The 21,992-nt window shown below is 34.9% G+C and overlaps 5 protein-coding genes across 8 annotated transcripts; 2 read left to right on the top strand and 3 right to left on the bottom strand.

Moving 5' to 3' along the window:
* Positions 1 to 342: 342 nt before the first annotated feature.
* On the bottom strand, positions 343 to 2,531 carry LOC138945282 (uncharacterized). The gene is made up of 2 exons (XM_070316699.1): positions 975 to 2,531; positions 343 to 779 (listed from the first exon to the last, which is right to left on the bottom strand). Exons 1-2 carry the CDS (start codon positions 1,965 to 1,967, stop codon positions 441 to 443), a joined length of 1,332 nt encoding a protein of 443 aa, XP_070172800.1. The 5' UTR covers positions 1,968 to 2,531; the 3' UTR covers positions 343 to 440.
* Positions 2,532 to 4,523: 1,992 nt separating this feature from the next.
* LOC138932049 (peptidoglycan-recognition protein LE) lies at positions 4,524 to 8,459 on the bottom strand. Of its 3 annotated transcripts, XM_070293529.1 has the most exons (5): positions 8,175 to 8,459; positions 7,688 to 7,954; positions 5,951 to 6,694; positions 5,714 to 5,872; positions 4,525 to 5,321 (listed from the first exon to the last, which is right to left on the bottom strand). In XM_070293529.1, the coding sequence occupies exons 3-5, from the start codon at positions 6,546 to 6,548 to the stop codon at positions 4,801 to 4,803; spliced, it is 1,278 nt and encodes a 425-aa protein (XP_070149630.1). In that variant the 5' UTR covers positions 6,549 to 6,694; positions 7,688 to 7,954; positions 8,175 to 8,459; the 3' UTR covers positions 4,525 to 4,800. The 3 variants fall into 3 exon arrangements, with proteins under 3 accessions (XP_070149631.1, XP_070149632.1, XP_070149630.1); XM_070293530.1 differs by having other exon boundaries at positions 4,524 to 5,321; positions 5,951 to 6,626; positions 7,688 to 8,459; XM_070293531.1 differs by having other exon boundaries at positions 4,524 to 5,321; positions 5,951 to 6,551; positions 7,688 to 8,459.
* A 407-nt stretch (positions 8,460 to 8,866) lies between these two features.
* Positions 8,867 to 11,730, bottom strand: LOC138932052 (ubiquitin-conjugating enzyme E2 W). Its single transcript, XM_070293535.1, has 4 exons — positions 11,631 to 11,730; positions 10,689 to 11,039; positions 10,518 to 10,593; positions 8,867 to 10,355 (listed from the first exon to the last, which is right to left on the bottom strand). Exons 1-4 carry the CDS (start codon positions 11,673 to 11,675, stop codon positions 10,342 to 10,344), a joined length of 486 nt encoding a protein of 161 aa, XP_070149636.1. The 5' UTR covers positions 11,676 to 11,730; the 3' UTR covers positions 8,867 to 10,341.
* Positions 11,731 to 12,534: 804 nt separating this feature from the next.
* LOC138932050 (ataxin-3) lies at positions 12,535 to 14,928 on the top strand. Its single transcript, XM_070293532.1, has 5 exons — positions 12,535 to 12,738; positions 12,831 to 12,995; positions 13,229 to 13,365; positions 13,759 to 13,913; positions 13,977 to 14,928. The coding sequence occupies exons 1-5, from the start codon at positions 12,715 to 12,717 to the stop codon at positions 14,618 to 14,620; spliced, it is 1,125 nt and encodes a 374-aa protein (XP_070149633.1). The 5' UTR covers positions 12,535 to 12,714; the 3' UTR covers positions 14,621 to 14,928.
* Positions 14,929 to 15,313: 385 nt separating this feature from the next.
* Unr (cold shock domain-containing Unr) lies at positions 15,314 to 21,359 on the top strand. Of its 2 annotated transcripts, XM_070293522.1 has the most exons (11): positions 15,314 to 15,384; positions 16,594 to 17,936; positions 18,019 to 18,195; positions 18,324 to 18,514; positions 18,599 to 18,809; positions 18,891 to 19,120; positions 19,272 to 19,533; positions 19,643 to 19,870; positions 19,995 to 20,200; positions 20,287 to 20,874; positions 20,973 to 21,359. In XM_070293522.1, the coding sequence occupies exons 2-11, from the start codon at positions 17,541 to 17,543 to the stop codon at positions 21,139 to 21,141; spliced, it is 2,658 nt and encodes an 885-aa protein (XP_070149623.1). In that variant the 5' UTR covers positions 15,314 to 15,384; positions 16,594 to 17,540; the 3' UTR covers positions 21,142 to 21,359. The 2 variants fall into 2 exon arrangements, with proteins under 2 accessions (XP_070149623.1, XP_070149622.1); XM_070293521.1 differs by having other exon boundaries at positions 18,599 to 19,120.
* Positions 21,360 to 21,992: the final 633 nt, after the last annotated feature.

The following is a 21,992-nucleotide window of genomic DNA, read 5'->3' as shown; positions in this document are numbered from 1 at the left end:
AATATATTTGATAAGGACATCGAACTTTAATTTACTGCACTCCACAAAACTCAAAACATACTACCAAAGAAATGCATCCCAAAAGTAAGCTAATCATGAGATGTTATCAATTATGCAATTTAAATTTGTAAAACATTTAAATCAAAATTATGTTGATAATAGATAATAAAGTTGCTTGTAAAACTTTTGCGCATTCAGAATACATATTTACGAGAACTTTAAAATTTGTAAATATAATTTTTCTACATATAATGTTTATAAATATAATAATGTACTAAATATTCGCAAATAATACAAAAATAAAAAATAATTAATAATTAAAATAAACTTTTGTGTCATAAATATCCGAATTTAAATGTGTTGAATGAAAAATATAAATCGTAAGCATAAAATATATTGGCTTACTGATAACATCATTCCACAGAAAACAAAGTCACAAACTAAGAAGTCTCTACAGTAGCACTACATCGAGTCTTGTAAGAGGTATAAGAGTGCGTCACCTGAACAGATTTTCTTAGGGTGGCGAGTGGTGGGCCAGTGAACTGGGTATTCAGCCTACTTACAGCCGGCACTGAAGTTAGGCGATAGGTAGTGCCTGGAGATGGTGCAGCAACTACTGCATTGCCAGCTATACTATTCGGCGTAACCGCAGTACCAGTGGGAGTACCTGCAGTTGGAGCTGGACCTACCCTCAATAACTGATACTGTCCATTTTCTGTTTTTAATAATAGATGACCTTGAGTACCAGGTTGAAGGCCATGAAGTGCCTGTAACGTTATCTAAAAAAAAATCATAAATAATATTTATTAATTATCGTATATTTTATAAGTCTTATATACTATGGAAAGTTGAATGATATATAAAATAAAATAAATTATGATGCCTCATACTTTGTATATGTTATATATATATAATTTTTTTTTTTTTAATTTTACCACGTTATCCATATTTATAAATGCTAAAGAGCATCTTACCCCTGGAGCTCCTGGTCTCGCTCCTACCAATTGGTGTTGTCCAATTACCACTCTTGGGGTAACTTGTTTATTGGCTTGCTGTCCTGCTACTGGTGTTGCAGGACGCATTGTATTTACATTGAGAATTTGAACATTGCTGGGTACTATCGTCGAAGTAACTCCAGCCTTGGCTTGCAATGCTGTACTCACTGCATTGCCAGCCACAGAGACTGGAACAGACATTGGAACGGAAACCATGCCACCGGGTGCTACACTAGTCTTAATCACTAAAGCTGCGCCTGTCGGCTTATTCACTGCGGTCACTGTTTGGCTACCTGTCTGACTGACAGAACCGACATTGGAAACAACGTTCGATGTAGTCTGCAGTACCGGTTGTGAAGTTATACCTAAAGTACCGTTCGCTAGCTGCCCAACAGTTTGGGCAGAAAAGGTGAGTTTATTATTCGCATTTGCCACCCCCGTAGTGGCTATAACTTGTCCGACACCGGGATAGATGATCTTTACTGATTCATGTGTCTTGGTCAAGCTTGGTATATGCGTGGCCTGATTGCTCGACACCTGATTGGTGGTCGAAACTTGATTGATATATGCAGCAGGAGGTATTCCTGGCGGTTGTGTATGCTGTTGCTGCTGTTGTGTAGTGATGACCTGCGGCGCCACTGCATTCGAAGTAACCACGTTTACTGGCAGCAAAGTGCTGGTAGTGATGGGCTTAGTGACCTCTTGAGTCATTAGACTATTCACAGTGGTCACACCGCCGCCGTTCGAAACCCCATGTTTCTGCGGCTGTACCGCGGTGATGGTGCCCCCGTTGGAAATAGCGCTGTTCACCTGATGATTCTGTTGGCTGACCGATGCGGAATTCGCTTGATGGCCGGCCACAGTCGGCGTGGACGTTACAAGCTGCGTCTCGAGGGAGCCCACTATCGCGTTCACTGCGGATTCGTCGACATCCGTGCTTAGAGCTTCCTCTAAAAACTTAGCTGACGCCATTTTCTTCCAAGCTCCAACTGTAAACTGAACTGCGCGTGCGCCTGTCGCAAATTATTCCCATGGTGCATTGCCTCTCCTCCTCACCCCTCCTCGTCACTCTCCCTACTTAGCGCAGCAGAAAATTGTACGCGGCGAGTCTTCTGTTTACCATTGGGCGGTATAACCGCCAAATTCTCGCCATTCTAAGGCACCGAGATTGCTTCCGAATATTCTCGACGATCACGTATTTCCGGCCGCGCACACTTCTCACGATCAACAAGTCGCACGAAACCGTCCGCCGTTTACGCCGCGAGTCGCGTTATGGCTGTCAATAGCGCGCACACACGTCACCCGCCAAAATGGCATCTTCGAACATGCAATCGACACGCCGTTCATGCAATTAATAAAATTTATTATGATAGTACATACGAGTCTATGTAATATTATGCGAGAAATAAGACGCAGTTTTTTTTTTTTTTTTCTTTAAGTCTCTTACCGGAAGCGCGTTTAATCGGTCTTATTTGTTAGCTTGAAAGCGATCAAAAGCAAGCACGTTCCGAGATCCGTAATCGTTCCTCTGCGGGTTATGTGCGTTCCCAAATCTGAGATAATGATTCCCTTTCAAAGGCCTTTGCACGCGTTCACGCGTCTTGTTTGCAAGAGTCCATAAACACAAAATATCACGCGATTGGCTGTCAACTAGACGAACTTTTAGGATCGTAAAAAATCTCTATTCGATAGCCAATTGCGTAATATTATATCCATCTGTGTCTTTCTTGCTAGAAAACTCTCGTAGTAAAGATAGATTTCCATGTCACGTATATAGCGTTTTCGAATGAAGCAGGTTTGATCGACCCAAAGTTGATTAATGATCATTGCATCGTCTCTGCTAATAAAAGACTTGAATTCATAATAAAATAGTGAATAATTAATCATAATGGATTAAAGGCCGTATTACACTACGCGTTGCGATTGGAGTTACGGTTGATAGTTGCGGATTGACCAATCAACCGGCAAGCTATTTTGCTCTGATTCGTCAATCCGTAATCGTCAATCGTAACCCCTATTGGCAATCGAGCCCACAATCTGTAGTGTAAAGCCGATATTACATTTGTCGTACGACAAACTTTTTAAGCGCATTGATTAGCTAATTTCTAGAGACTCGAGAAAGTTTCTATTTTGCAGCCAATCAATATACTTAAAAAGTTTGTCGTACGACAAATATAATATCGGCCTAAGGCTAATATTACATTTGTCGTACGACAAACATTTTAAGCATACTGATTGGCTGCAAAATAGAAAATTTCTTAATTCCCTAGAAATTAGCCAATCAACGCGCTTAAAAAATTTGTCGTACCACAAACTTTTTAAGCATATTGATTGGCTGTAAAATAGAAACTTTCTGGAGTCTCTAGCTAATCAATGCGCTTGAAAAGTTTGTCATACGACAAATGTAATATCGGCCTAATACGACCGTAAAGTCCGTATCAGATTACGCATTGAAGATTGAGATTGAAGATTGAAACTTGACCAATTAGGGCAAAGAAATTTTAGTCCCTTTTATTCTGATTAATCAAATTTCAATCTTTAATCCTCAATCTGATTGGTTAATCGTGTTGGGACTCCCTAGATACCCAGAGTCACGGATGCTAGTGTGTCCCATATCTAGGTAAAGCTGTGTTCCGATTCGTCACCCGGTTGCACCCGATATTATAGTATACGTGACATATACTATAATATCGGGTGCACCCGGGTGGGGAATCGGAACATAGCGTAGTATAAAGATCAGTGGCAATATTGGGTGCTTTCAGGAGACACAACCGTTGAGTAGCACTCGAACGTGATTGGTTCTTACTTCTAGAACCAACGAATCAACGTCGAGTGTCGACAAGACGATGCTCAACAGTTATGTTTTCCGAACGCGCCCATTGACGTAACGTTAGGTCTGTTCTTTACAGCTGAACTGGCTACACCAGTTCAGAGCCCATCCTTCTCCTTCCAATAGGGAGAGAAAAAGATAAACTCTGAACCAGTGCAGCCAGTTCAGCTGCAAAGAACAGACTCTTTTAGATTTTGGACAAATTGGATAATATACACCGATCACAAACAGCTGATCATTAAATGCTCAATGTGCGGTTATTGTATTAAATGTACCCATTGTTATCATCGGATATAAAATTTAAGAAATTATGTTACGATCTATTAAAAACTTTATATTGTATATATATTTCATCTTTATCAATATCTTACATTCATGTGGCACCGACGAGATATTACATCTCTCTCTTCTTTATTCTGACGATTTGCCGCCCGCCAATGAAAAGAATAAAAAATGTTAAAATTTTTTTATATCTGTGAGAAAGAGAGATAAGTCTTTTTTTTATTATTTTATATCTGGCACAACTTTCTACTTGCTAAAGAAAAAAATAATTTTTAACATATACTTAATATTCAGTGTCTTTTGTAAATTCAATACTTTTTCATATCATTAATTAATTTTTTTCTTAATACCATATTTTTGTACAAAATTTTATTTTGACCAAAGAAAAGTATACTTGCCGTCCTTTTTTTTTACATATATTGTATATTCTTAATATTCTTAATGTCTAAATTTACTTACATCACAGAGTATTCTCAAAAAAGGTATTCAATATTTTTGGATATAAAGTAATTTTTTAATAATAATGTTATAAGTTGACGCATCTTTTAGAATTTATTATATAAAACTTCTTAAAACTATCTAAAATGAACAGATAATAGCCACGTGTACAATTAAAGAGAAAAGATTTTAATATTTTTCGGAAATCATGCTCTTCTTCGTTATTTCTTCACAATAAATTTTCATGCTATCATGTTAAGGATTAGGTGACCAATGCGGCCATGTCTGAATATCACTAAACAGAGCATCTCCAGGACTCAAAGTTTTCGAAATTTGTCGGTGACCTAACAGTTTATAATCGGATGCAATTTTACCAGCTTTAACACCGAATTCTATAATTTTTTGCGCAGCACGTAATTGTCCTTTTGGTGGTTTGATCGCATTGAATGTGCCGATAAATGAGATGCCGATGCTTTTGTTATTATAACCGAAAGAATGAGCACCGACGTAATCCCAACTTCTGCCAACATATGCGAGACCATCGCCTCCGACGAGGAAGTTATAAGCGATATCCGACCATTTTCTAGACTCGATGTGGAAAGTCTGAGCAAATCTCACATGGAATGTACATTGTGATTGCGTGTCGCAAAAGTCTGTGGCGGTGTGACTGATAATTACATATGGGACTGGTAGCTTCAATTTTGTCAGAGGTTCTGAAGGCGGTTGCGCCCCCCATTCGTTCCTTTCGACAAAACGTACTGAAGTTACTGTTATACCTGGAAATTATAAAGACAATACACATACATAAAATATCCAAAATATAGCAAACATATAAATGAATTAAAAACTAGTTAATTTTGTATTAAATATAAATATCTCTCTCTCAAAATATTAATATCTCGATATATATTATAATGCATATTTTAACAATGAAATCTAATACATTTGAGATGATATGATAATATGAGAATACGAAATATTTCGCAACGTTCGGCTAGTCATTTTATGAGCGCAAAGCTAAAAATAGATTTTCTAAAAATAGATAAATGAATATGTAATAAATGCGAATATGAAAATGTAAAAGACAAATTAGAGCGATTTTGCAAAAGCATAGTACAATATTATTTATCTCGTATTGCGTTTGTAAATTTTCCAGATGGCTAATTACCCTTGAGCGATGAGTCTGGAATTTCCGGGAAAACTGGCGATGGCGGTGCGTCTGTATAACGAGCGAAATGTACAATAGCAATTACTATGGCAGTTAAAAATATTAAGGCTAGAGTGCACGATAAAAATGCACATCTCCACGTCCATAGCCATTGCGTCACTAAAATAATTACAAAAGCTATATTATTAAATACAACAGTAAGCAATCTATTAAACATACAGCGTAATCGATTATTACCTTTATTTAATTTGATATTTTGTGGAAAAATAGGTCTGTTGGCGACTCCATCATCATTATTCGTCGACAAGTTCGAAATGTTAATATCGGAAGCATTGACCTCGAATTTGCTTGCTTCCTGTATCGCAGTGGGGTTCGTGTAAACGAACTGCTTTATAGTAACCGGACCTTTGTAGAAGGTCTTGTTACCCAGATGCACGTTCGTCGAGTTCTTCACGCATACATCGCCGAAGTTCGATGGATCGGCATTCGGGAGGACGACGTCGCCATTCGTGGTGGCGATCGCTTGATGTTGCTCGACGATGGTCGAGGATACCGGCAGATTCGTGATCCAACCCTCTTCAACATCCGTCGTCTCCTCTTCTTCATCGTCGTCTACGTTACTGCACTGCGTAGAGGAATCTCCAGCGCTATCATTGCCCGGAACAACTACCGCGGTTTCCTTCGCCGACTCTGCAACCTCGCCGCGAAATTTGTCGACCGCGTGACTTTCGACGGATACAACGACACCGTTGGCGCGGTCCTGCTCCTTATTCTGATATTGATGATTATCGTCGATCGTCTGCTGCTGTTGTTGTATCAATGTCACCATGCCCATGCACTATGTGGAGACCATACTTTCTTTACATTGGGGATGTTTTGCAACGTGATATACCGCATGTAACAGGATGCGCTTCTACATCGTTATTTAGAAAATAGCCATCATATTTATACTTGTTTCAGAGTAAAATGACCATTATATACCTGTATTAGCAACAAACAACAATAATTTTGAATTTTGTTTCTACATATTTATGGTAATTACGTCGATTGAATGAGGCAAAAAAAAATATAAATGTAAAAGATGAATGTCTTTCAACTATAAAAAAGCTATAACGAATTGATTTCTTAGTAAAGTTATGTATAATTATGAACAACCGATTATCCTGCTTAAACGATACATAGCACGCATATACGTGAATATTAACGTTATAATATCATATTTCTTGGTATCGTTATTGTTATAAACATATATCGCAATGGGAAATTTTTAATTAGTCATAACAAGTTCAGGTTTGCATTTCTGATTTCAATCATTTCCTGCCATATATGTCTTTTGACAAATTATATATCTATTCTAGAAACAAAAAGTATATTATGGAAATGAAGACATATACATGCAACACGCATCACGTTTAGAATGGGATCATCAAAATAAATAAATAAAAAAAAAAAAACGGAGACAGACTTCAATCAGAACGCATCATTCACGATCATTATCCGCCAATTCGGCGCAACTGATCGATAACAATTAACAATCCGCATTATTTGCTAAATGTTCGCTTAATGGTTACATATGGGTCACGATATTTTGTCGCAATATTTTAGCTGTCTCAAAATACTTGAAAAAAATCTACAAAAATTAATATATGTATAGTGTATTCAAAAGATTCGTGCACTTTTTAGTGATAAAATTTTTACTTTTAATTATTTAGGCACAGCGACTTTATCCCCTTCATCGCACTTGTGCTCTAACACGATTTCCATTGCTGGAAGCAGTGCTGCAGATTCTCCTTAGATAGACTCTTCAGGAGCCTATCCTTCATAGTCTCCGTGTCCCCGAAATGTTCATCCCGCATTTTGTTGCGTGTGCAACAAAAGGTAAAAAATAAATTTTAAACATTTTTTTGGGGGTCGAAATGACCCATATGCGACCTTTAATAGTTAAGGATGAGATTGACTCATACTCGAAATTACCTCGCACAAATCATTGCTCCTGTTGACAGTGGTCACTTTGCCAACACAACAAAGCCCACCATCGATCTATGACGACATTTAAAGCACCGCGTCGTCGTGGAAGATACTTCGCGGGAAGGAAAACTTCATTCGAGTCAATCCCGAGTTTTCAACACGTCGTCAAATTATTTGTTCTATTAGAAAATTAAATTTTCGTTTCGCAGGAACAAAATACGATCCGGACACACGAATTCAGCCGGAACCGCTATCTTCATTGATCCTACGACACTGTCAGATAGATATTAGTGTGGATGATGACGCCATGCGGTTGCTGAAGGACGACGCGCCTTGGAGGTGGAATCGTGGAAATGCTCGTTGGAATTCTCGCGAGAGTTGCAAGAGAATATAAAACAAAAAAACAAAGAAAAGTAGATACGAAAACTGGTCTCTCGACAACCTCGCGCAATGTCCTCATTAATACGGATAATAACGCTGTGGATTTTCCTACCGATACACCAATGGTACCGCGACGATCACCATGTCACGTACAATCTGCGTCATTTACGAATCGCACTGCGTATTTTATAAAAGTTACCGTAATAAAAAAAAAAAACTTTATATTTTATATAATGTTCAACATTCGTTATTACAGAAAAAAATGGATATTATACGGCCGTAGGGCGTGTCGACGCTCATCAGCGCTGGCTGATCAGATCGTTGACGAAATTAAAATATTAGCGTAATGGCGGCATTATCTTCGTTCGATAGGACTCGTAAGACTGCTGTCGTGCTGTTGAACATGCTCAGAAATCACCGACCCCACTCTCTGCCTCTCTCTCATAATCAGCGGTGACTGTTAACGATATATAATGCGTGGCTCGTATGTCTATAGGTTTATACGATAATGCTGCTTCATATGATTTTTGGGTTTTTCATGGAGAACATCGAATGAATCTGCATCTTCTGTCTGGATGTTCAAAAATTTCTAGCACATCTCAATGATATAAAATATTTTTTATATTTTTATTGTATAATTTTTCTACAATCAAGAAATATTTGGCGCGCACGAAATTATAAAATAAGTATTTTGCACACAATTATATTCATTTTAAAATACAAAACTGTATATTTTCGAAAAATTTACAAACGGAGAAAGAATATGATAGACAAGGGAAAAAAAAGAAGTTCATTTGTATGTGGAACAAACTTATATATTCAGTTATACAATTTATATCATAAAATTGTTGTAAGTTAAATTTAATCATGAAATTGTATTTTCTCTAAGAAGAAAACGTTTCGATAAATAATCTCTTAGAAAAAATGTACTAGCATGAACTTTAGATAACGTGCGATTTTTTTTAAATCTCTGCTAGTGAGTAAAATAAAATTAAGAATTAAAATAAATGTGTGTGTCTGTGTATTTAGAGTTTCGAGTTATTGATGTAAACATCTTATTTCGATATTTTGTTAAAAATATATCATATATCGAATAATATATAGTTGAACCTATACGAATATTCGACATGATTATAATCAATAATAAATGAAAGTATGTGATAAATGAATAAACACACATACGCACACATACATGTAAAATGATAATTTCTACAGTCTCAATCAGTATCTTTTTTTATGCCACCGCATTAGTTTACGATAGAGACTTTCATATCATAACTGATAATATCATATTGAATTTAAAAGCGCGTTGTCGCATCAACTTTAGTTGTATAAAATTACAAGATACGGCTAAAATCCTATAACATATGTAACCGAATATCTTGTATAAAAATCAAATCGTAATTTTTTTTTTTTTTCCCAGAAAAATAGAATATTAGCAAAAAAATATTTTTAAAGTGTAAAAATAAACTATTTATTCCTTATAAAATTTATGTAGACAATACTAGGATTTTGTAAAAAATCTGGATTGAGAGAAAGAGAGATCGAGAAGAAAAATCTTATTGAGAAAGAGTTAATATTTGTTTGCAATTCAATTCATTTAAATAAAGCCAAGTAAATAACAAATTCTTAGTGTGTATATGTGGTACAACACAAATTGATTAGAGAGATTAAAAGTTACTAGAAATTTAATATCACATCATTAAATCAATATAATTATCAAATTTTATTGAAGATAACACATTGAAAGTGATTCTTAAAATGCATACCAAGTGTAATATCGATAATATGTATATATGCAGCAATAACAATATTTGTTTTGTGTCTTCTAAATGTATTAAATGATTATTTTTTTAATATCTAAATCTTTGCCATGACAGGAGAGGAAAATTTCATATATTAATATCTTAATAATAAATAATTAATACATCCTGTCTGTGTCTCTCATTCTAGCATTAAAACTGACCCCTGCAATAATATAGTTCTATGTAACTATAATATAATATGCGTCTTTTTTTACTATCAGCAACATTGCAATAATTTATAGTTAAACAACTCGCGCAGTTCACATTAGTTCTATAACTTGTGTAGTAAGTAGGTTGTAGCCTTGTCTTTTCTTAAAATTATGCATCTAATTTCCTATTACATTGTGAAATCACTATATAATATAGTATGCAAAATTCTATTAATTTAATGCATCAGGTTCCATTTTAATGTTATCCCACTTGGTCCAACAATTTTTCCATGTTGACAAGTTGGTCTTTATATGGTCTTTAATGTTAAACATTGTCATCTAGTGAATAGAAAAATACAATATGTTTGTTTTAAATAATTGTTTTGGTATCGCGAATATATTATAAAAGTATTACTTTTCAATAACAAATTAAATCATATGGGACGTATCCCAGGTACTAATCATTGTACATAGTAATATATAAAAATATTCTTTTCTTACCATGATACCACCATTTTGTTTTTTTTGGATTCTTGTTGCAAGTTTTAACATAAAATGTATTGTCAGGTGGCCTCTTCTGCATAGAACAATATTTGTATTGTTTGCATATTTTAATATATATTAATAAATATTAAGACTCATATATATATTTACATAGTAGCTAAATCATACCTTCTCTTTACAACTGCTTAACATGGAAACAATACTCAAGCAAATGCTTTGCACGCTAAGGGCAGGAGACCAATCCTCTGTTAATATGGATAAACAAATATGACCATTGCTATAAACATGTGGATGTATAGGGATATTTCCACCAATGAAAGTCACTTCTGGTGAATCAAACGGATATTTAGAACTGAATTTAAATTGAAGCTGAAATTGTTCTCCCTCATATAGCGTGCCTTTAGCACCTTCCATATGAACAATCCATTGTGTCAAATTCTGTCCAGCGGATTCTCCATCTACATGTACACCTGGTGGTGGCTCGCGTATTAAAGACATCAATTCCTTCTGGAGTCTTCGCTAGAATATCAAATAAATTCACTTAATGTTACATTTTACATATAAATAATTTTATAGCAAAAAATTACTTTGTTCAAAGTGATATATTACATATATATTTTTTCAAAAATATATATTGATGCTTTGCATTCTTTTTGATAAATAATTTATTTTATTTTAAAAACATGTACATATATTGCTATTTCAAAACATGCTAAATAATCTAAATTATATAGTAATAATTAATCAGAAAAAAATTAATATGACAAAAATTGATTAATGAGTGAATCAATAATGGTGATTAAATAAGAAACAAAATTAAAAAAATGTTTTTTCCAAAGTATACACATTTATTTGTTACTAATGACATAATTTTTTAGAAAAAACGTACACGAATATTTTGTCACTAAGATCATACATTTTACATTTCGTTCGTAATATCCATTACAGAACTATGCTCAGTTGTTCGCATTAAGGGAGCGAGAAAAACTGAGAAGATATTTTTTATTTTTTCTTAATTACAGATATTGAATATATTCGCGATAGATCCGCGGCTGTTCCCATTGTTCTGGGATATATGCAAAGATCATAGAAAAATAAAAACGGACGTACCTTCGACGGGGACGTTGCTGCCATTGTCGTTAAACAGCTCTCCATCGAAATACATAACCGTGGCTTATCGCGAGGCGATCCCTCGATTATTCGCCCATGCACCTTCCTTTCTTAGAAAGAAACGTGTCCACCTCGAAAGATCAGAAGTTTCACATTTTTTTTACCGTCTCATCTGATATTCTCTCAGTCGAGGTGAAAGAGCGGCTAGAGGAAGAGGATGATATCAAGGGCGATGATAGTTTCCAGTTTTCACTGGTAACGCTATATGACACTTATGATACCGTTGACAGCTACATTCACATAATACGGCGGACCATGGCGAACAGTCGCGAGGTGCGAAGCGTTCGATGGTTTCATACGTACCCACACATACATACGTCATATTCATATATATATATACGATACACGAAATATATATATAAACGTTATTTCTATGACGATAAGAATATAATACTTGCCGCGCAATGAGATAAACGGTTATCGCGATCGGTCTCGATTCACAAACGTATAAATATAAACTCAATATTCGGAGAAATAAAATTTTTGAGAAATTCAATAGCAGATAGAGTAAGACAAAGAGGACTAGGTCTAAATCTCTTATAAAAGTTGTTTCGATAATTGCAGTATTTTTCTGCAAAGCAGAAGTCTCGTCGGTGCCAGAAGCAAAATAAAGAATTTACTTTGTAAGATCAAGTTTTGTATTCTTTAACAAAATATAAAGGAACAAACATATATATATATATATATATATGTGTGTGTGTGTGTGTGTGTGTGTGTATATATATATATATATATATATAATTTGGACTTGAATAATTACATATATACAGTGCCTTAACTGATGTTGGTAATCTTGAGTTAAGGTGAGTTTTTAATTTCAGGATTTAGCGTAATTCTAGTGACAATAGCGCGTACGCGACAGCGAGTGCGATACACAATTATCCTTACTTGTTTATGGTTATAGCGAAAAAATATTTTTACGGATGACGTTTGTACGGCGAAATTGGCGGAGAAACGTTGCGTTGCGGTTATTATTACGCGGCTGACGTGCTCGGATTCTGCGTATCAGAGGACGGATTGTGCAATGGAGAGCATATTCCATGAGAAGGTAAACTTGCCGATGTGGTATAATTAATCTGATGTTGATCCCTCCGCGGAAGAGAGACAGGATTGCGCTCACGTCCTGGCAATGTTTCGCAGCAAGAGGGGTATCTATGCGCCCAGCATTGCCTGAACGCGCTTCTACAGGGTCCCTACTTTAACGCCGTGGATTTGGCAAATTTTGGTCATCAGATGGACGAAGAGGAGAGAATCCGGATGGCTGAGTCGGGCATCGACAGTGAAGATTACAAATTGTTTCTAGAGGTAAATACGACAATGTCACAAGTGACGTTTTTTCAAATATCACGTATATATTTATAGTATACAAATAAAAGCTCTCCTATATGCAACATAGTTTAAATTATCGAGAACACATTAATCTTTTTCTCTTCAAAATTTTCATAACATATAAGTGCATTGGCATTGCTATTATTTTCCCCAAGAGTCAAGCAAATTATATTTGTAACGATAGCATATCGCTTATTGTGTGTGTTTAGCAACCATCGGGAAACATGGACGACAGTGGATACTTTTCAGTTCAAGTTATTAGCAGTGCTTTGAAAGTTTGGGGTTTAGAACTGATTCCATATAACAGCACAGAACCAACAGCTTTACTGGCACAGAATGATCCTTCGTAGGTTATTGATAATTTATTCCAATCGATTTGTGTTTTGTTTTCAGATATTTTATTCTTTTGCACTCGCGAAAAAGCATTCCTTTCAAATATTCTGTAGAATAATTACAATAATAATATAACAAATATTGTATATAAATGAATGCATTATGAATAATGATACTTAGGGGCCTATTCTGTAACTTTTAAAAATGTTGTTAGGTATCATTGCGCAGCTATTTTCCAACAAGTTTTAGCTGTACAACGATACATATTGACATTGTTAAAAGTTACAGAATAGATCTCTTATATAGACATGGTATTTGGACATACTATTCGAAAAATGTGAAATCAATAATTCTGTAATGCTTTGATGAAGTAATATCATATATGAAGCAACAATATCATTTTCAGACGAATGAAAGCATATATTTGTAACTATAAAGGACATTGGTTTACGATAAGAAAGCTTGGAAGCCAGTGGTTCAATTTAAATTCAATGCTCAGTGGGCCACAGCTTATATCGGACACTTATCTCGCAATGTATCTAGCTCAATTGTTGCAAGAAGGTAAATACAAAACAAGATAATAATCAAAGATATCATCCTAACTCATTACTCTCTTGCTTGTAGGTTACTCTATTTTTATTGTTATTGGTACACTTCCACAATGCCCTGCCGAAGATGTTCTTTTGAAGAATCCTATAGTTGCTACAAAAAGTAACTTAAACTTGGAATCAAATAATACAGCCAAAGGTTATCGTTTAGGTACCAAGGCAGAAGATGATATCTTGAAAGCTGCACTTGCAATGGGAGAGGTGAAGGTTCCGGAACCATCCTGTACGACTAGAAGTGCATCCTCACTTTCACATAAATCTGAACTATCCACAGATAAACTTCGCGAAAGAATAATTCCCATAAAAGTGGAAGGTAGAAAAGAGGAAAGTGAAGAGGAAGAAGAAGAGGAGGAAGATGAAAATGTGCAATTAGCAAGGGCTCTGCAGATGAGCTTGCAAAATGACGAGGATGATGTAGATAAGAGCTTGAAGTTAAGATTAGATCTCCATACTGACGATAAAACGACGCATTTGACAAACTCTACAGCAAATGATGCCGACGAAGATGACGAATTGAGACGAGCACTGCAATTGAGTCTCGAATGCGTGACTGCCCCACCAACGCCGGATCCTGAAGACGTCCGCTGGCGTCGATTGAATCACTTTGGTATATATACGAGGACGCCAAACAGCGAGCCATCGGCAAAATTAAATACTTAACAATAACCATAAATTTCTTACACAAAATGTCTTACTATTACTAAACAGATGCATTGTAAATTATATGATTGAGTAGTTGAATTCAAAAAATATATATATATATATATATATATATATATATATATATATGTCACTTTGTATACTAATGTTATAATGATAAGAAAAAAAAGAGAGAAAAAAGCATCTTGCTTTGAATGAAATCAATTACTAAAAGTACATTTGTGGTTTGCAAGCGCAGGTTTTGTTGTCTTTCCCTCCCCCTTAAATTTGTTATACTAATCCTTCTCGAAATAAAAACATTTGCGCAAGGACTTTGCTATTGCACTAATTAATTTTAAGCTAAGGACAATAGTTTACATATAGTATATCGCAACAGGAAAATTGACTATACCCAGTCACAAAAGTCTAAAATATAAATACAATTATATTATCTTCAACCGCATATTATATACTCGAAGCGCGTCTAAGGCGGGAAATACATATTGCTAAAAATTAGAAATATAAATCTAGAATGCAAAAATTACTTTACTGGATATGGAATAATTTCTCTTGTAGAATCGTGTCAAAAAAGATCAAAATACACAGCTTAATAAATAAATAAATAAATCTCCCATAAAGGTACGTTTTCATCACATATACAATGCGAGTCAGGGATTTGGACCGCTCGTGCGTATGTGTGGGGCCGCTCCTCCGTTGGATGTATGCGAACGCTGGATGTTGACATTCAACATGGCGGCATGTCGTCAGTGCTGTGCTGTGTCGTGGTGAGTCTCGTAAAGCCATTTAATCGCCGTACGATTGCGAGCTTTGTGTAGCAGCGCGTGCCGTTCGGATCCTGGCGCGTTCCTCGCGCCGATCCGCTCGTCGAAATATGAATTTCGCGATGCAGACAGACCGCGACGAGAGCACGCCGTAGCCCGCGGCGAGATAGGGCGCCCCGCGACCTCGTAAAAAAATCTAGAACTGCGGGAAAAATCGCGACGAGCGCACATGATAACGCACGTCTACTCCGAAATGGAAAGGATTCTCAAAGAGATACGCGGACGGGGATTCGCACGAACTGTCTACGAGGATCATATCTATCGCGTGTATCACTACCGCGCAATCGCACTGCTCTTTCGAATTTCACAAACATTTCGCGTAATCGCGTATACGTTAACGTTAGCCGATAGTAATATATCTGAATTCGGATAGAATAAATGTAAGGGATCCGCGAGAGAGGGTCGTGATCATGATTTATCCGTCAAATATATCGCGACACGTCGCGCTATTTTCAACGATCATATGGGGAACACCTAATGATAAAACCACGTTTCGCAATACATCGAGTCAATGTCAAGCTACCAAACGATTAGGAAGAAACGCGTTTGTTCCACTGTAGAGAACTATAAAGAAACGTATAATTATTTTGCTTCCGTTTATTTCTTAGATAATTTGGAAAGTCCTTTATGCAGAGATAAAGTAATCTCTCTATGTATAATAAATATATGTATATATATTCAATAATCTGCATTTTCAAAATTTGTTCATTGAATTTTCGTGCATATTTTCAGTAACTTTGCATTAATTTTTGTCAATGAAATTGTTATATTATTGCTATGTTAGAAAATGGAAAGTCCATAGATATTATTTTTCTTCAATCAACATTTTTCATAGCATATATTGTGCAGTGTATAGTGATTTATTTCTCTGTTTTTGCTTTACTTGAAATGATATTGTTTATATAAATTTTATTTATACATTTTATGTATTGAATTTAATCAGAATTTAAAAATTTTTTATAAATTCTTTATTCTATATAGAATTAATTATATTACAAGATATTACACAGATTAATGCTGTAAATATTTTGTATAATTTAATACTTTGATACAGAGAGCTCGCAATCTTTGAATAAAAGATATTATACTTTAATATATTTTTTTGACTTTCATAATGTTTCTTTCATATTGTTTCTTCTCTTTTTCTTGCAGCTTGTGTCATTGTTAGTTTAGGACACTTCTGAAACTAAGGCTCACTGTAAATTTCACATTTAAAAGCTGAAGAAGGAAACGCTATTATAGAAATATTGGAAGAGAACACAACCAGACTCAGCACGCATTGAAGACATCTGAGGATTTTCAAGTCAACATTTATTCTTTAAATCTCCTATGTTTTTGATTTACTTCTTTTATAAAGAATGACTGATGTTTAAAAGAAACACAGTTGTTCTATTGCACGCTAAATTGAGTATTTATCAAACAGTTGTTATAATATTCAAACATATACATATGGAAAGTATTGACAGTATATGGTGTGCTAAGGTTTTGTACTTGTATTAAGTCATAAATCAACATTAACTGCATCGTTCATTTGTATATTGTATACGCAACAAGCTTTGTGAGCAAGAAATAGGTGAGCTAATATAGTGACCGTGATTGCGATTGCGGCTGAGATTGTGCTGCTCTGCTTGATAGAACATCTTTATCTGTGTTTATAAAGAGTGCCAAGTTTGTGTCGAGCTATTGCGGTACTCTCTATTAAATAATTGACGATATATGTGTTAAAATACTTTGAAGAGACCTCACTTTCACTTCCTGGTCACAAAGGAGTCTGCATTTCTGCAGCATTTTAAAAAGCCACTCTTCCTCTTCATTAAGTTCTTGTAACATTATAGTGAACAAAGATATAAGGTACCAAGAACCGTTCTGTGATATCTATGTTAACACTTAAATAATTGAAAAAAGACTAAAAATTTCTAAATATAAGTGTATATATACATATATATATATATATACACACTTATATATATTGTGGTGAAACAGAAGTGTAAACATAAAGGGAATTAAGTAATTATTTCAAGAGAAGAAGAGCTAAATTATACGTAAATATTATATACTCTGTATTATAAATATAATACACTGCGCAAATTGAGAAGACAATGTCCAACAATCCTCAGTGGAAAACGTTCCAGCCGCCAATCATGAACTCTGACCCAGCAATACTTGACTACAAGTCTATGGCTATACCAAGTCCTAAAGCCATAACAGGATCTCATCAACCAACAACTAACAATTATCGTAATGGTACCAATTACAGTGGTGATCACTATATGGGTTCACCTCCTGAATGTGGCAAAAATTCTACTACTAACTATGGTAGTTATCCTGGCACACAATCGTCACCGCGCAATGGCGCTACAAGATTTCCATTTGAATTTACGGGCATGGAAACAAATGCCGGTTTTACTAGTGAACCTGCTACTAATAATTCTACCTATCAGGATCAATCTGCAAATCAAGGAACACGAGAAACTGGCATAATTGAGAAATTATTAGTGAGTCTTATGAATGATATTGAACTTGATTATTTTTATAGAATATATGACTAATTTTCATACGATTGAAACTTTTCTACAGCATTCTTATGGATTCATACAATGCTGCGAAAGACAGGCAAGACTGTTTTTTCATTTTAGCCAATTTAGTGGTAACATTGAACATTTGAAGATTGGAGATCCTGTGGAATTCGAAATGACTTATGACCGGCGAACAGGCAAGCCTATTGCAAGCACCGTTAGCAAAATTGCTCCAGTGGTTAGTATAATAATAGAAAATAATAATATCATTAATAATAATAATAGCACATAAAAACATGAGAAAAATTGATAAGAAGTATATAAATAAATGTATGTGTAAGAGATTTAAAACATAATTTGTTTAAGGCACTGGGTGATCAACGATGCATTGGTAATGTAACAACGGAATTACAAGCAAGTGGTGATTCACAAGGACGTATCAGTTACGAAAATCGAGGAGAATGTTTTTTTCTGCCATATACCAAAGATGATGTCGAAGGAAACGTTACTTTGCGTGCTGGTGATAAAGTTTCATTTCAGATTGCTACTAATCAACGGTATGATATATATTAATTTTTAGCTAATAAAATGTACGAAATATTGTGTAAGCAATTTTTCATATATATTAAAATAAATTCTAGAGGAAACTTGGGTGCGTGTAATGTGAGATTGGAAAATCCGGCGCATCCGGTTCGATACCGTGGAGTAGTGTGTTCGATGAAAGAAAATTTTGGTTTTATCGAACGTGCTGATGTAGTCAAAGAAATATTCTTCCACTTTAGTGAAGCTAAGTCTATGAAAGAAGAACTTAGGCTAGGAGATGATGTGGAATTTATAATACAGACACGCAATGTAAGATGGAAATTGTCAAAATGGTTTTTTGAAAAAAAATATCTGCAGGCGCATAACAAATCTAGTATTTTGCTCTTGCAGGGAAAGGAGGTGGCTTGCAATATTACAAAGTTACCACCTGGTTCAATCATATTTGAAGAAGTCAGTAATGAAGTGGTGAAAGGACAAGTGTTGAAGCCTTTGGAGAGAGGTACTGCTGCTCGTCATCAAAATGATCCCTTACCTGGACGCATTCGATACAGAGACAGCAATCATTCTGAAGTGGAAGTACCATTTGGTGATAAAGATCAAAAAGGAGACTTTACTCTTAGGTAATAAATATGAACTATTAAATGTGTACTTTTTTCTTTCTTATTTTATTTTTGTATATGTAAACATATTTATTTCCTTATATATAATAACACATTTTTCTATATACCTATGATATATCCATATATTAATGTAACTTAATTTTTTTAATAGACATGGCGATTGGGTTCAATTTCGTATTGCAACGGACACTAGAGATCAACTTAAAAGAGCTACAGAGATAATGTTATTACCAGAATCTTTCACTGTGTCAGGAGAAAGACGAGAACAAGGTGTTATACAATCTCTCAAAGATGGATTTGGCTTTATTCGTTGTGTAGAAAGAGAACCCAGACTTTTCTTTCACTTTAACGAAGTTCTTGATGTTGATAGAGAAATTAGTGTAGGGGATGAGGTGGAATTTACAGTCATACAAGTGAGTATATTATGTCAATAATACTTAGTATCAAAAAAAATTTTTTTTTTACAATTTATTTTTATTTATCTTTATCTTACTCATATTAATTATTTTTTCTTTTCTTAAGGATCCTTCATCATCATTCTCTAATACTCGACAAAGTGCTATTAGATTGAAACATTTGACAATGGGTACTGTATCTTTCCAAACAATTATAGAAAAGGATATATTAGGTACTGTAATACAGGACACAAATTCAATGGAACCTGGCCTTATTGGTTATGGCCAGCAGAAGAGTATTATTTTCTTCTCTAAAGATTGCGATCCTAAACATGTTCCAAAATTGGGCGATAAGGTAAATTTGTATAAAATTATACTAATTAAATGAAGAGTTTCTTTTTTTTGTTTTTTTTTTTGTTTTTTTTTTTTTTTTTCGCTTTGTGCATCCTGTGCTATAATTGTCTATCTGATTTGTATAGGTGATGTTCAATATTGTTCAAGTAAAACGAAATAAAGAGCTTGTCGCTGAAGACATATTTTTAGTAAATGCTGCTGGTGAAAAAATTCAAAATGTTAACAAAAAATCAAATGGACAAATTTGTCAAGGTTTTATAGCTGCTCTTAAGGATGGATTTGGCTTTATTGAGACAGTAAATTATGACAGAGAAATATTTTTTCACTACAGGTAAGAGTTGTAACCTATGTATACTTCAATTTTTATAACAAACAATGCATATATAAAGCGATATTTAATTCGATTTTTATTTGCAGTAACTTTGAAGGAGATGCTAATACATTGGAATTAGGAGCTGATATCGAATGTACAATTAGTAGTTCGAGTAATGGAAGAGGATCTGGAGGTTGTGTAGCTGCTGATTATGTTAAATTGGTACCACGCGGAAGTATTCCGAGGCCTACGGCAGTCAGCGAGGTCCTAGATGGTACTGTGGTGCGACCGTTACGAAGTGCGAATCCCGAACAGACTGAGTACGCTGGTTTGATCAAAATTAATCCAACTAACGAGGACGAGGAAACGCCAGAATACGAATTCGGAATCATGGGACTTTCTAACAAGCGGGAGCTATTACAGGCTGGTGATCCTGTGCAATTGCAGGTTGATTCAGAAGGTCATGCTTGCAATATTGTAGCCGTCAGGAAAAAAAGAAGAGCTACAGTAGACGCGGTTAAAGGTCCATTCGGTTTTCTTGCCTACGAAGTCGATGAGGGTAAGAAGTTATTCTTCCATATAAGCGAAGTTCGAGACCACGCTACGTTGCAACCGGGTGATCAGGTGGAATTCGTTTTGGTTACTAATCAACGCACTGGCAAGTCATCGGCGTGCAACGTAACCCGATTAAGGTAAATCGATGCGAAAAAAATTTCTTTTTAAATATTGCAGTTTCTTTCACATAAACATCATGTATCATAATGTAATTTTATTTGTAAATCTTTAACAGTGATGCGGTCCAACAACGACCCGAGCGATTAATAAGCCGATTGCGTACCATATCATTGGAAGATACAGGTCCAAAATTAACTGTGGTCAGACAACCAAGAGGTCCCGATGGCACGCGCGGATTTAACCAGGAAAGATGCCAACACACTCCTGGTGCCATAGAAGAATAATGCGCTGTGAGACATTTATTGATTATCCAAATTGTAATCAACAATTTGTTTTTAGTTCATACACTTCGATACCAAGATTACTATTGTAAGCATGGTCATAAACGTTTGCCAAATTCAGACTAATGCGACAACAATAATTATAATGATAGTGATCTGGAATTGGATGGTGAACGAGGGCGGAATAATATAAAAGTAAAAAAAAAAAAAAAGAAAAAAAAGAACAACGACTCATTTTATCACCTCATAATGGGAGAAAACAAAAGGCAGTTTGTCTTATTCTTGAGATAACATTAGAATTCAATACGTAATTGGTTTATCTCTTTAATTTCCCATATCTTCATGAATTTACTATTAAGCTATACATATTCGATGTTACTTTTCTAAACATAATTGATAGTTTATAGAATTCATCGAAATTTTTGATTAGTATGTTTATTTTCATAGACGTTCGGTCGATATATCAATTCGTTTTGTTACTTGGAGAAATAACAAAGTACGAAAAATGTCCCAGAGTACACTTAGATGTTGGGCTGACAATTTATTTGTATGCTCTAAAACGATATCTTCTCTCTTTATAAAAAGTATATTCTTACACGTTAATACATAATCTTTATTTGCATAACTTTCTTCAAACTTATTTTACTTATTATATACTTTATACACATGATATACATATGCAATAAGTAAAAAAAAAAAAAAATATTTGAAAAAAGAAATTATATGCAAATGTAAAGAGTATGTACGAAATTTTAAATGTAAAAGTGAAGAAAAACAATCTGCACTATGCAGTTTCATTATTGGAATTGATTGTATAATTTTATCACATCAAGAGCACTATGTGTGCTTTGTTA

The sequence above is a fragment of the Polyergus mexicanus genome, unplaced genomic scaffold (assembly GCF_030449975.1).
Source record: "Polyergus mexicanus isolate NDT 795.1 unplaced genomic scaffold, iyPolMexi1.0 SCAF_3, whole genome shotgun sequence".
In the NCBI taxonomy this organism is placed as follows: Eukaryota; Metazoa; Arthropoda; class Insecta; order Hymenoptera; family Formicidae; genus Polyergus; species Polyergus mexicanus.
The sequence above is the reverse complement of the archived record's forward strand: the minus strand, read 5'-3'. Positions and strand labels throughout refer to the sequence as shown.